Below are 14,591 nucleotides of genomic sequence, written 5' to 3' on the forward strand. Positions count from 1 at the left end.
CATAGAGAAGGGGTTTTCTAGGATCAGAATAATGAGCAGCAGCCAATCCAGCCTATGCGCTTAAGGTGGGACTAGAGCCAATTGCTACAGAAAGGATAGATCAGATAATGTGAAAAAGCTCTCCAGGACAAGGACATCTCTAGGTCCTGGGACTGGGAAATGGGAAAAACTTCATAAATAGTAGAAAGGAGGACTCCGCAAACAGGATGAAGAGAGCTGCAGTAGGTAAAGGGACTATTTCCCTCCAAAATATCCCTAACAATTGTCCAGTTAACACAGAAAACTGCATCAGACACTGCCCCTTTTGTGAGTTAACTGACCCCTTGGTAACTGTGAAGACGACTGAAAAAAAGTACCAAAAAAAATTTTAGAGCTGCACACGGTATTAAGAGCAAGGCAACCCTGTAAGCACCCTATTCACCATAATTCATCTTAACTTTCCCTAGATGCTCAAGAAATAAGTTCTCAAAAGTTAAGCTCTGTGTGTGTACGTCTGTACATGCATGCACATACACAATCTACACATATTACAAGGGGAAAAGATTTTACTTTAGGCTCTATGTTAGCCCTCCCTGACCTTTTACTATCAAATATTTGTATCCAAGCTCAATGAAAGACAAAACCAACTCATATACACATTTTCATTTCAGACACCCTCCAGTTCCTCTCCCTACCCTTCTCAAAATGATGCTCTTCATGGACTTGGTAAAGGCTTATGAAATGCACTGCACACTCTGTCATTTGCAAGTGCGATTTAGGAACAAGCATCTCAGATATAGCCAAGACACAAATCACCTTTTTTCTGGCCTTCTTACAGCCATGATAAATAAAAAAAAATCCTTATCTGTGGAATCCACTCAAAAAGAAAAACATGAGTGGGAAGGCTTCATTTTATACTTTTCACTTCAATGCAAGTGAACTGCAACTGTAAGTCTCATGTTACCTGATGTCCCATTTTGAGCCCACACCAAGAACAACCTCTCTCTGTAAGATAAATATTACTACCAAAAAAGCTCAGGTTGACAATTTCTCCTCTGAAACTCACAACGGGAAAACCAAGCTTCTTGTTTCAGACTATCTTGTATTCCACCACTGCATGCTATAGTGCTTTATAGCCAAAGTCCTTCCCTGAAACAAACTGAAACATTATTCCCACAAGGGTATCTTGTTTTCACTCTGAAAAATCTTCCCAGATTTACCATGAAATCCCAACAGAGCTCAACACAATGTTTGCCTGGAATAACAGCACACCGTTTCTGCAATGAAAATAAATGAAATCACGCATTCCTGCTCTGCAGGGGAAAAAAGTTCTTCCAGGACAAGCTGTATAGCGCGTCCAGACTCACACATTGAGCATACTGGACAGCAGGTATTTAATTGCTGGTATGTTCTCTGCACTTCGGTCTCTTGAGTTTGCATATACAAATCAAGGGTTGGGAAAGGAAGACTGTAATCCAGCTGACTACTGCTAGACTCCACTGCTGATGGCTTAATCCAATCAGCATCTCTCAGTAAAATTACTTTTAAGCAATTTTTAACATTTAAACCAGCTACTATTAAACATACTTATATATATACAGACACACATTTACTATATACCCAACAGACAACACAACAGAAAATGCAAATAAAGGGCATTCCATAGCAATCACTGCCTAAGAAATGAAGAAGTGATTATTTGCCAAAGGGAACATGCTCAGGGGAAATTCTTAACTTCCTTACTTCTACTGAGGTTTTTCAGGCAATAGGAAAAGACAAATAGTTTTCTAACTTCTATCATAAGTTATTTTGGAATGGTACATGACTTTCTCTCATTTTAATGGTAATTACGGATTAATTACACACATTCTTAAGATCATATACATCCAAAAGGCATCATTACTGAAACAGAAATTTCATTTCATTTGGAAGTCATTTGTTACCTCTAATAAGTCTGGAAAATGTAGAAGTCAAGAAGCTGAAGACTTTTGTACTACTTTTTTTTTTGTTTGGTTTTTTTTTTTTTTTTAAAGAAGCCTGGACTAGTTAGGCTATTTTTTAAAAGATTTTTTCCATTCTACTTGACCTAACTCTGACTTCTTTGGCCCTCCGATCCAACAGTTAGAGTTGGAGTCTACATTGCTTCAGAGTGCTCAAGACAGAACTCTCGGCATTGCAAAGACTGACACACCTGACCAACTTAGCTAATGCTGGCTCAAAACCAATACAGAAAGCACAGCTATGCAAATTGCCTAAATGAAACATGAATTATGACTTCAGACAACAGCAGTTCAATTTATATTAGGGCACTATAAAAAGTGAGAGAACTGCTTTTCTGCATGCTCATTTTATTTGACGTCCCGTTTTATATTCGCAGTGAATGCTCAAGACATCAAGTGAGGCAAGAGAGGCACCAAGTGGCAACTCTTTGTGTAAAGGCTTGATCTGTGAAGAGGTAGCAATCAAAGACACATTTCCAGTCCTTTTGAAAAACAGGTGAATGTTACAAAGCTACAGGAACATTACCATCTGCAAAAGACAGCACTGCTACTTAAGAACAAGAGATGGACAGTCGCAGAGCTACCTTGTGACACCTCTTTCTAAGGACACAGAAGAACACTAAGGAGCACAACAGCCATAGTCCAAAACACCTGCTATTTTTTTTTGTTATTATTAAAATGTCAGTACATCCAGTCTCCAAGCCCACAGTACGACAACATCCTCATTACAGATCTCCCTTCTCAGGATTCTTTTATAAGAAAATCCTTCTGGACTGAAATTCAGACAACTAGGATCTAGGCTGGAACGGCAACCATGAACAAATTTTACTTTGGGCATTATGAAAGAATAAAAAAAAGGAGTTTTGAGTTCCATTGCCCCTACTTTCATCGCAGTGCACTTTACAGTATCAGGCCACAACAAAATATCCTTAAATGCCTCCTACTCATCTGGTGACGTTTCCCTGTCTTTTAAAGCTGAAGGTTCTCAGTGTAGCAATGAAACTTCAGTTGCATTAGTCCCTTTTTGTTTGAAATAAAAAGCAAGACAGCTACAGAAAGATCTGTGGCATGCTCTAGAAATGGTTGTGTGGTTAACACTCTCTTCCATGACCTTTCCACTAGAAGTACCACCACATTCCCTACATCGTAAATCAGAAAGGGATTTCTTGCCTTCATTGGTCCTCCTCTTCTTACCTTCAGAACAGGAATGAGAAACTATTTAAATAGCACACCCCACAGCAACTTCCTACAGTAATATTTACCTTTGCATATGTATGTAATATTCTCCCATGACTGATCTATTGTGCATTCTGAAAAATTCCTGTCTCCATTAAAATAATACCCTTCTTTACACTGATAATAGACTCTGCTCCGTAGAGTGGTAGAGTTGTGCCAGATCATTTCTGTGTGCGGAATCAGCAACGGTTTGCCACAGTCTATTTCTGAAACAGAAAACAAAACACAGGGTAACAAAACCTGAAAATGAAAACAGGCAAGGATTATCAAAGTGTTTAAGGAAGAGAGATGAATTGTCCCAGGAAGTAACGCTTCATATTTTTTCACTTCCTAATGATTTCTAGAAGTCAGGCCAGCCATTCAGAACCCAGAATTTTGTGACTGGAGACTTTCTATCAGGATGGGGCATTTATCCTTCAAGATGAACCACAAAAGTGTCCTGTTTAGAAACGGAGAACAAGGATCTCCAAGCAAATTTTTCCAAGTGGATCTATCTTCCCACAGCACTCTCTTATCCCGCACATGCTATTTATTCCTTTATTTTACCTATCCTTAGTAACAACAGATCTGAAAAGCAACACATGGTCCAAGGAGCGACATGGAAGAACAGCATCGAGAAGTTTATGTTCCTTTGTCAGTGGTTTTAATTCAAGCTTTGAAAAAAGGAGAAGCTGCCACAGACAAGCGGAAAGTGTACTTCTGGGGGAAAATTTGATGGATTATTGAGACCGCTTTAGAGATAATTAGAAAGCTGGGGTAATGTACTTACAAATTAATTCGTTTGCTCAGTTGTTTTCAGGGGTTTCATAATAAAATTAGGGAACGAAAAAGAATAAAGAGTGAACATCAAATTAATGGAAGAATATTATTTAGGGTTAAAATTCCTTTTCAAACCCACGATGAACGTTACGCCCCAATAAAAGATTCTGCATTATAGGAAGTAAACAATATAAGAATTAAAATCTTACCTTTACTAAGGCTTATATGCAGAAAACAAGTGCTTTTAAAACTGTTTTAATAAATAATCTTAAGCAATTCTGAAATTCTACTCAAAAAAAGGAAAACAAAGAAGTAAAAAACAAAGCGTATAGAATCATGATCTGTACAAGCCTTTAGAGGAAAAGTTAAACTTATGTATTGCAATGGGCAATACATCCACCATCATGGCTACCTTCCTTTCATATCCTAATGAGTATGAATGTATGTATCTATTATGAATCATCAGAACAAGATTTAGAATAACTAAGGCGCATGCATTAACTTATAGAAGGACAGGATGTGATAAGATACAAAAATTACTGCTGCTTAACTCCAGCTATCTGCCCATGGCCATCCTTTAATCAGATTGAAAAGCAGAAATGCAGTACATTTCTGTGTTACATAGAGAACCTTCTGTTTAGACTGGTGACCCAGAACAAGAATATTAAAGGAAATTCTAAAAGTATAAAGTGGTTGTAACATAGACACGGCACATTCAAAAAAATTACTACATTTGATTGCAATGAACAGAAGACTCGACCCTGCTGGATGAAGCTGAAAAGATATTAATCATCCAGTGAATGGAAAAGTGAAGTTGTTCCAATGTAAAAACTGACTAAATACTGTAATTATCCTGAGGTCACATTAATAATATGAGCTCAGAGTAACAATACACTACAAATTTTGTTGGGCAAAATACTTTTTTAAAATGTGTCTTTGTGTTTCTTCTTATCAAGGAACTTGTTAGGCTCTAGTTCTTCCAAATCATAGTAACAAAAGGGATTTATGACTCATGTCAAACAACAATAGCATGCTTGAGCAATCATAGCTTGCAACTAGAAACTGTTTGAACATGGGAATTTTAAGGGGATGCTAATAGTGGTTCAATTCCTGAGTAGATTCAACCACAGAGTAGATACTGAACGAGAAAAATGGCAGCAATTTAGGCTGAATTTTCATCTCATGGAAATCCCAATGCCTGACATGCATTGGGATTTTGTCCTTAGAATGTTAACTTTTAACAATTAATTGCAACTTCATTAGCAACACAGATGAAAAAATCCTGTTTAATATATGGCTTTTGTTTTGTGACTGACCTTCATATGCCAGAAGACTGTATAAATTAAATGCCCAAAAACAATGTCTCTATTTGATGACTGCTATTCGTTATGGTGGCTGAAACAGTATCTATGCTAAATAAATCTGAAAGCAGATTTGATTTACCTTTGCATACCAAATCAGCACCATCCCACTGTCCTTTGGCATTGCAGACTGCAGTCTGATTGCCACTTGAAATAAAGTAACCATGAACACAATTGTAAGTAACTTCACTTCCGTATGTGGTCCCACTTACAGATGCTGGATGTGCATTTAAAACAGAAGGTGGAACCCCACAATCCACACCTAGTGAGAGGAAGACAGAGGAAGACGCACTTGTTAGTCAAGCAGCAGAAATAATGACGGCTGCACTTCCATGAGTATTTCTTTCATCATTATCAACTAATCCTCTTCTCCTGCGGTAATCCAAGACTCCCTCATGACCTCTACAACATCCTCACCATGACTGAGAGTGCTGTAGCTACTCCACAACTGCTTCCAAATAAAATGACTTCTCTCTGCCTTTCTCTCAGTATGGCATGCTAAATCTGTGACTCCTTCCTCAGCCTAGCTGCTAGTATACAGAAAATGGCATAGGTTTTTTTCTGATCTTTAAGATTTTCCTGCTTTTACAAACCTGATTACAGGTTCCAAGCTGGTTCTATACCATTTGCAGTGAGCAATAGCCAGAGGAAGGCAGATGAGCAGAAACTGCCTTTAGGAAGCAAAATTTTTAAAAGTGCACAAAGACCAAAGAAATGCAAAAGCGTAGAAAAGCTTACAACCTACAATACAAAAGCTTCCCGTTAAAGAGACTTTAAACACTTAGTGTTCAAAATGCGTTCTAATAGTTGCTCTATTCACAAACATGCAGAGTTGCCATTTACAAATGCATAAAACAAAGAAGTCAACTAGCACAAAAACCGATTTGTTTGACGAAATGTCCATTTTCTAAGGTAAGCAACCATCTAAAAGGCTTTCATGTTACCATGACACAACACTCGCATTCAACAGTTTAGCTACAGCTGCTCATGTACATCACATCTTCCCATTAAACTATCTGATTTTTCATCTCAAGACAATTCTTGTATTAATATTCAAGGGAAGCTATATTCTTCAGAGACACATTGCATCCACATATATTTAAATAAAAAAAAGGGGAATCTGCTCCACTTACAGTACCCTGATATTAGGTCACACATCTTACCAAGTTTGACCTACCTTCAATGGCCAGTTTCATTGTGACTATATAAAATAAACTCCTAAATTACCATAGGAAGGAAGGAAGACAAAAGACAAACTTACCAATTTTCCTGAAAAAGAAGACATTATACCTGGCCAGGAGAAATTCTTAAATCAGCAACAAAGGCTTATCAGGGAAACTCTCAAGAGTTTAAAGAATTATTTAAAGGTGCTTTACTAATATTAAAAAAAAAAATCAGACTTGCTGCTTTTACAAAAAGAGAAGTCCTAACTGACATCCAGGAAAAGAGCTTGCAATACAAAGGGGAAATAAGTTTGACATTTCAGACTCATGGGCTGTTTCTTGGTGTTTGACATATTTTATTTCAATAACCATGAGAGGTGTGCTCAGAAACTCCAACCTGACCTACTGTCTGATTGTAAAAATTAAAAGTCACATGAAAAAGCAATCACTGAAAAATATTAATAAAAAAACAAATGTACCAACAAGTCACAAAGACTGCATTCCACACACTTTCTTTAGGGACCTATTGAGACTTTGGGCACTTCCTTTTTGTTTTCAAATTCATTGTCCCTTATTTATTTTGGGGGGAAAATGATATTTCAATTGTTTTATTTTTGATGCCAATAACTTAGTATTAAATTATCTTTTCTTACGAAATTTCTAGCGATATTTTTCACTTTTCCCAATCCCACAGATTTAGCACCCTTATTCTAATTTATTCACTTCCCACACACATACAAACATTACACTTCTATCCACTCTCAAAGTGAAAAAAAAAAGAACATGGGAGAGAATTAGAAACCAAGAGGGCTTTTATATTTTGAGAGAAGTATCTTCCCTAAGTGGCAATTTTCAGGATGACAATTCTCCCCTGTAGAATTGTTTGTTATACATGGTGTAGCTTCTGTTAGCTAGCACTTCAAGTGTCATTTAACTAATATACACACTTCCTAAATACTCACAGGAACACAAAATCCTGCACTTGTAAGCAGTAATATTTCAACAGAATGGGCTATTAGAACACCAAAACAAGTGGAAGTTTTAAAGAAGCTCACAGGAAACTTTACCTTTCAGAGATGTGAAAGCGTTTGCTCATGCTCAAATGCTCTTAAAACCATGAAGACTATCCAGAGATAAGGGGTGATATGATGCCTCTCTTTCACATCTACAGTCAACCTTAGGAAAAAACTTCAGAAGCTGTCAGAAAAATTATTCTTTTCATGAGAGGTCACTGATCCCTTCCAACTCAGTGGCCTTTCCCATGAAATGCTACAGAAATCTAGTTGTTTTCTAGGCCTTGGTTCACAGGCACAAGCACACGTTGCCTTATCTGCAAAAATGCAAGAACCAGCACCGAAAATGTCATAACACTAACAAGAAGAGGTGGCATAATTTTATAACCTGTCCTTTTCTTCTTTTTTTGCAAGTAGCCAGATCTTGAAAAATTATCCTTTGGATGGAGGAAACTGTCTACTGTCTTTCACAAACACACTCTCCATGCATAAACCCCCTTAATGAAGAATTTAGGAAAGATTTAAGACTCTTTTCACCTTTACAGCTTAAAGCGGCAGGTTCCCAAGTTTCATTTGCAGTGCAATATGAGAACTTTCCCTCGTTGCTGTAAAACCCTTCTTTACATTCATAATGAACCGCACTTCCTGGTAGCAAGCTGTAGTTCCCCACAATGTAGCCATGCTTCATTTCAGGAGGGGAACCACATCCAATTTCTGCAAAGAGATCAGGTTAAAAGATCTCACAGTACGAAAAAAACAACACACGATACTTTAAAGAGAGCTGACCTGGATGGTCAGATCACAAAGTTCACCCAATCTGAGGGGTTGCCAAAGGGGTAGAAGATTAGAGTTGAAGAGTTGTACTGGCCACAGTTGGAGGAACACAGTGATCGAGGTATTGAGCGACATCTTTACTGACGTACAGCTGGAGCCATTCACAACACCAGAGGAGACACTGCAATGTGATTGTGCTTTGCGTGTGCCAGTCTCATTACAGCAAAGGCTGAATGATCCTTCAACACCAGAGGAAAATTTCAGGCCCCAATGCACAGCTTTATTTCCCTGTGCATGGGAAAGGTGAAGCACTGCAGACAGGCTGAAATGCAATGGTCTGCCCCTTAATTCCTCCATCTCACTGAACCAGCCTGCATACGAAAGCTACACTCCTTCAGCACAGCTGCTTGGCAGGGCTCCCTTGTCCAACTGCACAAGCGACACAGTCAGTACAGACACACTACCACAGCATGTGGAGGGGGAAGTTGGTGAGATAAGCAGGGTTATCAGCAATTCTGGCAAAACAAAGCGGAGCACTCCAGTTGGAAAAACTGGACAAACTACAGGCAGCGAGCTTTACTGACAGTTCTTGCAATAATTCAGAAATGAGAGCTGGATGCAATCAAGGCAGTTCCTTCCACCTGGGATGCCTGGGTTCATTACATACTCTTGACAGCTACAGCTGACATTGCTAGCACTTTGCATCTGTGAAAACCTACACTAGAGAGGAAAGGAGGAACGGTTGCAAACTGAATTTTTTTTTTTTGGCAAGATAAACAGAACAGTTTATTTATGCAAGTGGCACACTATGTAACGAATACCTAAACTACTATTTTATTATTCCTCTCCCCTAAGGTTGTTTCACTCATCTGACCCCTCTTACCAGCAATTTATCCTGTCTTCCCTTCCCCTTCATGCAGTGTGATTATATAAGCAAGTGGATTATACCACACTTCCTTCCTATTCAGAAACTATCTACATCACCTTCATGGCATTACTAAGCTTCTCTGACCCTGCACACCTGAACCACTGCTGAGAGCCTGTAGAAATCACAGCCGGTGCCAACTCCACCATCCAGACATCACTGGAACAAACTGAACCCAAGAAGAAAAAAAATCATACAGCAGGCGAAGTCCACAGAGAAGGCTTCTGCCCTGAAGCCTTAGAAGCACAGATCAGAGCAGGTACTACTATATCGTGTAAGATCTGATTTCATTTGCTAGCAAAAACAGCATCCAAAGACTCTCACCTTTGCATGAACCTATATTCTCATCTGGATGAAAAGAACGCTCTCCATTTTCTAATTTATAACCATCATTGCAGTAACACTTGTAGCTTCCTTCAGTATTCACGCATCTTGCATTGCGACCACACAGCCCAGACTCCTCACATTCATCTATATCTAAAAATTCAGAGAAAAACATATGCACTTCATAATAGTTTTTTTTTTAATTAATGTAGGACCTAAGCTTAAAACAAGTACATCATCCCATGAAGGGTTCTACATAGCTTCTGACAGCTCTTCCAGGAAACAAAGAAGCTTATCATTGCCTGGTGTTCAAGCATCTGGAAGGAGAAGACTCTCAATTTTGTAGCTAGCTATCTTTTATATTGTTTCTGTTTTACCTGACAAAGTTTCCAATGTTATCTCTTGCTACAACAATTCCACAAAAATCCCGTATCTGCAAATATCTTAATCAGTTACAACAGTTCATTACTGTAACAGGGAACTGGCTACTATTCTACACTAAACACAGATATGACATTCTGGAGGAAAGATAAGTATCATCTTATTTTCTTTAACCTAGCTGCTTCTTCTGGAAAGATTATTGCTTGAATGTGACTGTGAAGCAATGATTTGTAACGTAGGAAGGAATGCAAAATGGAACTAATTCATAGCTGTTAGAACCTAGATTTCAAATAAGTTTTTGCATCCACAACAGAAAGTGTTCTGATACAGTTTTAGAAAGTAAGTTCTAAAGGGATGCGGAAAAAAAGATTCATGCAGTAGAAAATTAAGTTCTGGATTTCTGGTGCTGAAGATTCTTTTTGACGTCTACCTGTACAGTTTGTGCCATCATTGGGAATAAATGTCTTGTTGTTGTTGGAGGCTCGGTATCCATCAAGGCAAACACAGTAAAAACTTCCGTGTGTATTATGACACAGTGTATGATTTCCACAGATCTTGCTGGCTCCAATCTGGCATTCATCTTTATCTGTCAGCACATTTAAAACACATCAGAGAAAGATAAAGAAGAGTATCCGCCCCTCCTCACTCATCCTTGTGTAACCAGACTTCTTACTGTTTTTCTTTCTGAGTTATTTGGGATGTAAACACTGCTAGTAAGCTGGAGTATTTAGACCAACAAAGACTGTTGTCCCTGGATGAAAACATGAAGAAAGCTTCATGACACAGCTTGAGCTGACCGAAGAGCTGTTGAGACCAGAGGGCCCTGCTCTCCGCATCTGCTCTTCCTTACAGCATGCACTGGCTGCAGCACTTGATGGAGCTTGTGCTGATCTTACCCAACTCACTCAACTGGCAGAGAATTAACATGGCAAAATATGCAGCTTGTCTTCTCCCACCGTAATGAGATAACTGAACTCTGTGCAGGGCCCCCGGGTGCCAGTGCTTGTGAAGGAAGAGGAAGAGATGGAGTGGAAGAGATCAGAGATCCCCTTTCAGCAGTGGTAAGCTATTACATATGCTCAGACACAGCATTTGACATCATCCTTTGATTCACGTATTGATTCATCATGTATGAGCTAGTATTAAAAGGACACTATCAGCTACAGTAACAAAGCAATGCTGAACAACACTTTTTTATGTAACAGACATTTGCACTTAAGAAATCTGTGTATATATGCATACTGTTATTAAGAACAGACTTTCAACTTATGCAATTAATTTTTAGTTAGCCAGTAATCTGAGATAACTGGAAAAATCAGCAAAAAAGCACATTTTAACTGCCAGCTTTATTGTCTAATTTTCAGCTCAACAACGCATAGGTTGAAAAGAATAATAAAGTGAAGCCCACCATATTTAATTTTTTTTGCTGAAGCTAGCATAAAAATATTAAGTAAACCATTCCAATACATTATATTTAAAAAGCAAATGCTTGATAAAACCCTACATTTTCTAAAACAAAATTAATTTAAATCCTTCATTATACAGCAGACACTGAATAAAATAGTTAAGCAACTAAGTACAAAGTACTAAGTACTTACATCAAGTACAAGTAAAGTACAGTTCATGGCTAGGCATTTAAAAAAAAAAAAAAAAAGAAAAAAAAAAAAATCCACACATATCCTAGGTTTTGGAAATTCTGCCAGGAAATGATAAAGCTCTTACCATGTTTTGAAGAATTCAGTGGTATTACTCTAGAAAGAACATTTTATGAACGTACACAGTTTCTTGCCTTTGTACAAACAGGCAGCCTACCTTGACAATGGGTTCTTCCATTGCCTACAAATCCATAGTTACAGATGCAGACACTTTTTCCTTCAATTTGGTGACATGTAGCATGAATGTGGCAAGTTGCACAGACATCTGGAACTGATCTGTTCACAATTGCTTTAAGAACAAAAAGACACAATTACTTTTTTTTTTTTTAAAAAAAAAAGGACCATAAAAGTGTTCTGGTACCAGTGACTGGCATAGAATTTAAAGTGGAGATGAAATCCAGATTAAAACACATAGAATAAAATCCCATCGCCTCCCACCACATTTTCAAACTTGCAGGAAAACCACTACTATAGTATTCAGAGACCAAAGATAAAAAAAAAACAACCAAACAAAAAGGATTAAACAAAATAAGTACACTGAACCGTTTTCTCCATCCAGCTATTCTCTGACAACAAAACAGCTTTTCAGCAGTTAGCAAGGCTTACAAGACATATAATAAATAGCTCTATCCAGTATTATTAATCTTTTTTCCATATTCATGTTCTTTCCCTTTTGTCTTGATTTCTGTTTCCTCATTTACTCTATTATTTTGTTTCTATTATTTACGCATAGGCATTTGGGCTATTTATCAATCTATTTGTTATATCATAAACATGTATATGGTATAAATGCTATTCACAAAAACGATGCTGAGAATGCTGCCAGCAGGAAAATGACTTATAGCAAAGTCATTTTAGAAATTAATTTATATTATAAGTAGTTTAGCAGCATAGGCCACACAACCTAATTTACTGGAAGTTGACAGGGCTATAAATATACATGAAACTAGAATAAAATATGAACTTACTCCCTTAATTGTATTCATACAATTTTAGTGCGTTATGTGCATTTCTCTCCTTAGTTTGTAAGTTCTTCTAATTATCTTCACACATGCACTGGGTTTCCAAATGATAAACCTCAGAATGGACAGCCTGAATGTAGGCAAAGCATGTATATGCTTACACCCTTTTTACATTTTTAAAGAAATTACTAATACTGCACAAGCTGATGTTGTCTCACAATGCCAGATGTAGCAGTATGGAATTTTTTACTCTTCTAAGACAGGTAGGATTGATAAGGATGGTGTGGTTCTCACACAATACAAACCTTACTGCTTATACAACAGCTCTGACAAAATTTTTCATGCCTTTACATGGTGTCTAAATACATAACTGTACCTCGAAGGAGAAGGCAGCTGAACACTCTATCCAGCTTTTTTTTACACACCAAATTTATAAAGTGTGTTAAAACTGCCCTTCCACACGCGCAGTATTTCAGTTTGACTCATAGTGCATTTCTGAGTGCCTTATGACTCGTGGGAACATCATAGATCCCTAGTCCTAATTCTCAATGCTCTTATATACTTTTGTGTGTGTGTTCCTAATAAGAACAGAAAATAAAAGCCCTAAGCACGCAATTGTAGCCAATGTAGATCAGAAAACTGAATTTTAAAACAGTCATGGTAAGAACTTTCTCATGATACCTCAATCTTCTGATAAGACATGGGCGTGTGCTCCTCAGATTGCTGCTCCGGGCGATAAAAAACGGGTTTTTTCCCTCCCTTGCTACTACAGATTAAACTTTACGACTTATTTCTCCCCAGTAACACACGATTTTTCCCTCCGGCTCTAAAGTCACCTCATGGCTCCAGCCCTACCCAGGCGCCCCCTCAGGCGCAGCTCCCGCCCAGGCCAGGCCCTGCCGCCTGCCCGCCCGCCGCACCACGAGGCCGCTGCCGCCGCAGCGATCACCGGGCGGCGAGGGGACAGACGCACCAGCTGCTGCGGAGCATCGCGCCCACCGAGGCCCGCCTCCGCCACCACCGCCCGGCCCCCGGCCTCCCGGCGAGCCAGGCGCCCACCGCCATGCCACAGCCCTCCCGCCGCCTCCGTCCCCTTCGCGCCTTTCCCGCCTCGAAGGGCGCCGCCCTCACGGCCCGAGGCCCCTCCGCGGCCCAGAGCGAGCGGAGCGGGGCCGGGGGGCGCGGGGAGGAGCCGCACTTACCCCGCCGCCGCCCCGCGCACTGCAGCAGCGCAAGCAGCAGCAGCAGCAGAAGCGGCCCGAGGACCCGGCCGCGCCCCGGGCTCATGTCCCCGCCGCCGCCTCCGCGCCCCTGGGTGCTGCGCTGCCCCGGTGCCTCCGCATGTTCCCCGCGGGGTGGAGGGTGGGAGGGGAGCCCGAGGGGAGGGCGAAAGGCCGCGGCCCCCGGGCCCAGGGCGTCGCGCTGCCCCTAGCGCCTGCCTCCCGGCGGGGCGGGGGCACCCGCGGGCGGCCCTTATCGCCGCCGCGCCGCCAGTGCCCCCCCGGCTTTCCCTTCACCGAGGCCCCTTCCCTCTCCCGGCCGAAGAGCCCTTGCCCGCAAAACCCGCTCTTTTCTTCCTTTTTTTTTTCGGTTTTTTTTTTGTTTTTCTCTGCCCTGGCACAACCCCTTTCCTTCCCCAGGACGCTGCCTCTGCCCCGGCCATGCGAGTGGCAGAGCTGATAAGGGCTGTGGCTGGCTGTAGCGGCCGGCCCTCACCCCGGGGCGGGGGCAGAGAAGTGGAGGGAAGGGTTGTTTAGGATTCGGGGGAAGGAGACGGGAAAGTTACACCTGTTTGTACGTCGCAGCGGTGCTGCTCCCTGCCCGCCCGCCATGGGGTCCTCCGGCCCTGGCAGGCACTGTGGCTGAGCGGCACATCCTGGTTGATGTTGGGACTGAGGGGCGACTCCTGGGTGATGTTGTTGGGACTCCGTGGCACATACTGGTTGATGTTGTTGGGACTGAGCAGCATGTTGAGGAAAGGTGGCCACCTGCAGGCCCTCGGGCCCTTTGGGGCAATGCCACAGCCCCATGTCTGGAAGGGGCCCTTGTCCCTCTGTGT

General features: G+C 40.7%; 1 protein-coding gene across 6 annotated transcripts in view; it reads right to left on the reverse strand.

Annotated features, from left to right (window-relative positions):
- SUSD1 (sushi domain containing 1) overlaps positions 1-14,042 on the reverse strand; it is a 110,112-nt gene extending 96,070 nt beyond the window's left edge. For 5 of the 6 annotated variants that reach the window (XR_011050065.1, XM_068422896.1, XM_068422894.1 and 2 more), the window contains exons 1-7: positions 13,735-14,042; positions 11,728-11,859; positions 10,346-10,501; positions 9,535-9,687; positions 8,049-8,225; positions 5,418-5,597; positions 3,242-3,421 (exon numbers count right to left, since the gene is read on the reverse strand). Coding sequence is in view for 5 of the 6 variants with exons in the window: in XM_068422896.1 (XP_068278997.1) it covers positions 3,242-3,421; positions 5,418-5,597; positions 8,049-8,225; positions 9,535-9,687; positions 10,346-10,501; positions 11,728-11,859; positions 13,735-13,819 (1,063 nt within the window). In the remaining variant the exon portion in view is untranslated. The remainder of the gene's footprint in view (positions 1-3,241; positions 3,422-5,417; positions 5,598-8,048; positions 8,226-9,534; positions 9,688-10,345; positions 10,502-11,727; positions 11,860-13,734) is intronic. The other variant, XM_068422897.1, reaches the window with a different exon arrangement.
- Between the last annotated feature and the right edge of the window lie 549 nt (positions 14,043-14,591).

The sequence above is a fragment of the Nyctibius grandis genome, chromosome Z (assembly GCF_013368605.1).
Source record: "Nyctibius grandis isolate bNycGra1 chromosome Z, bNycGra1.pri, whole genome shotgun sequence".
Lineage (NCBI taxonomy): Eukaryota > Metazoa > Chordata > Aves > Nyctibiiformes > Nyctibiidae > Nyctibius > Nyctibius grandis.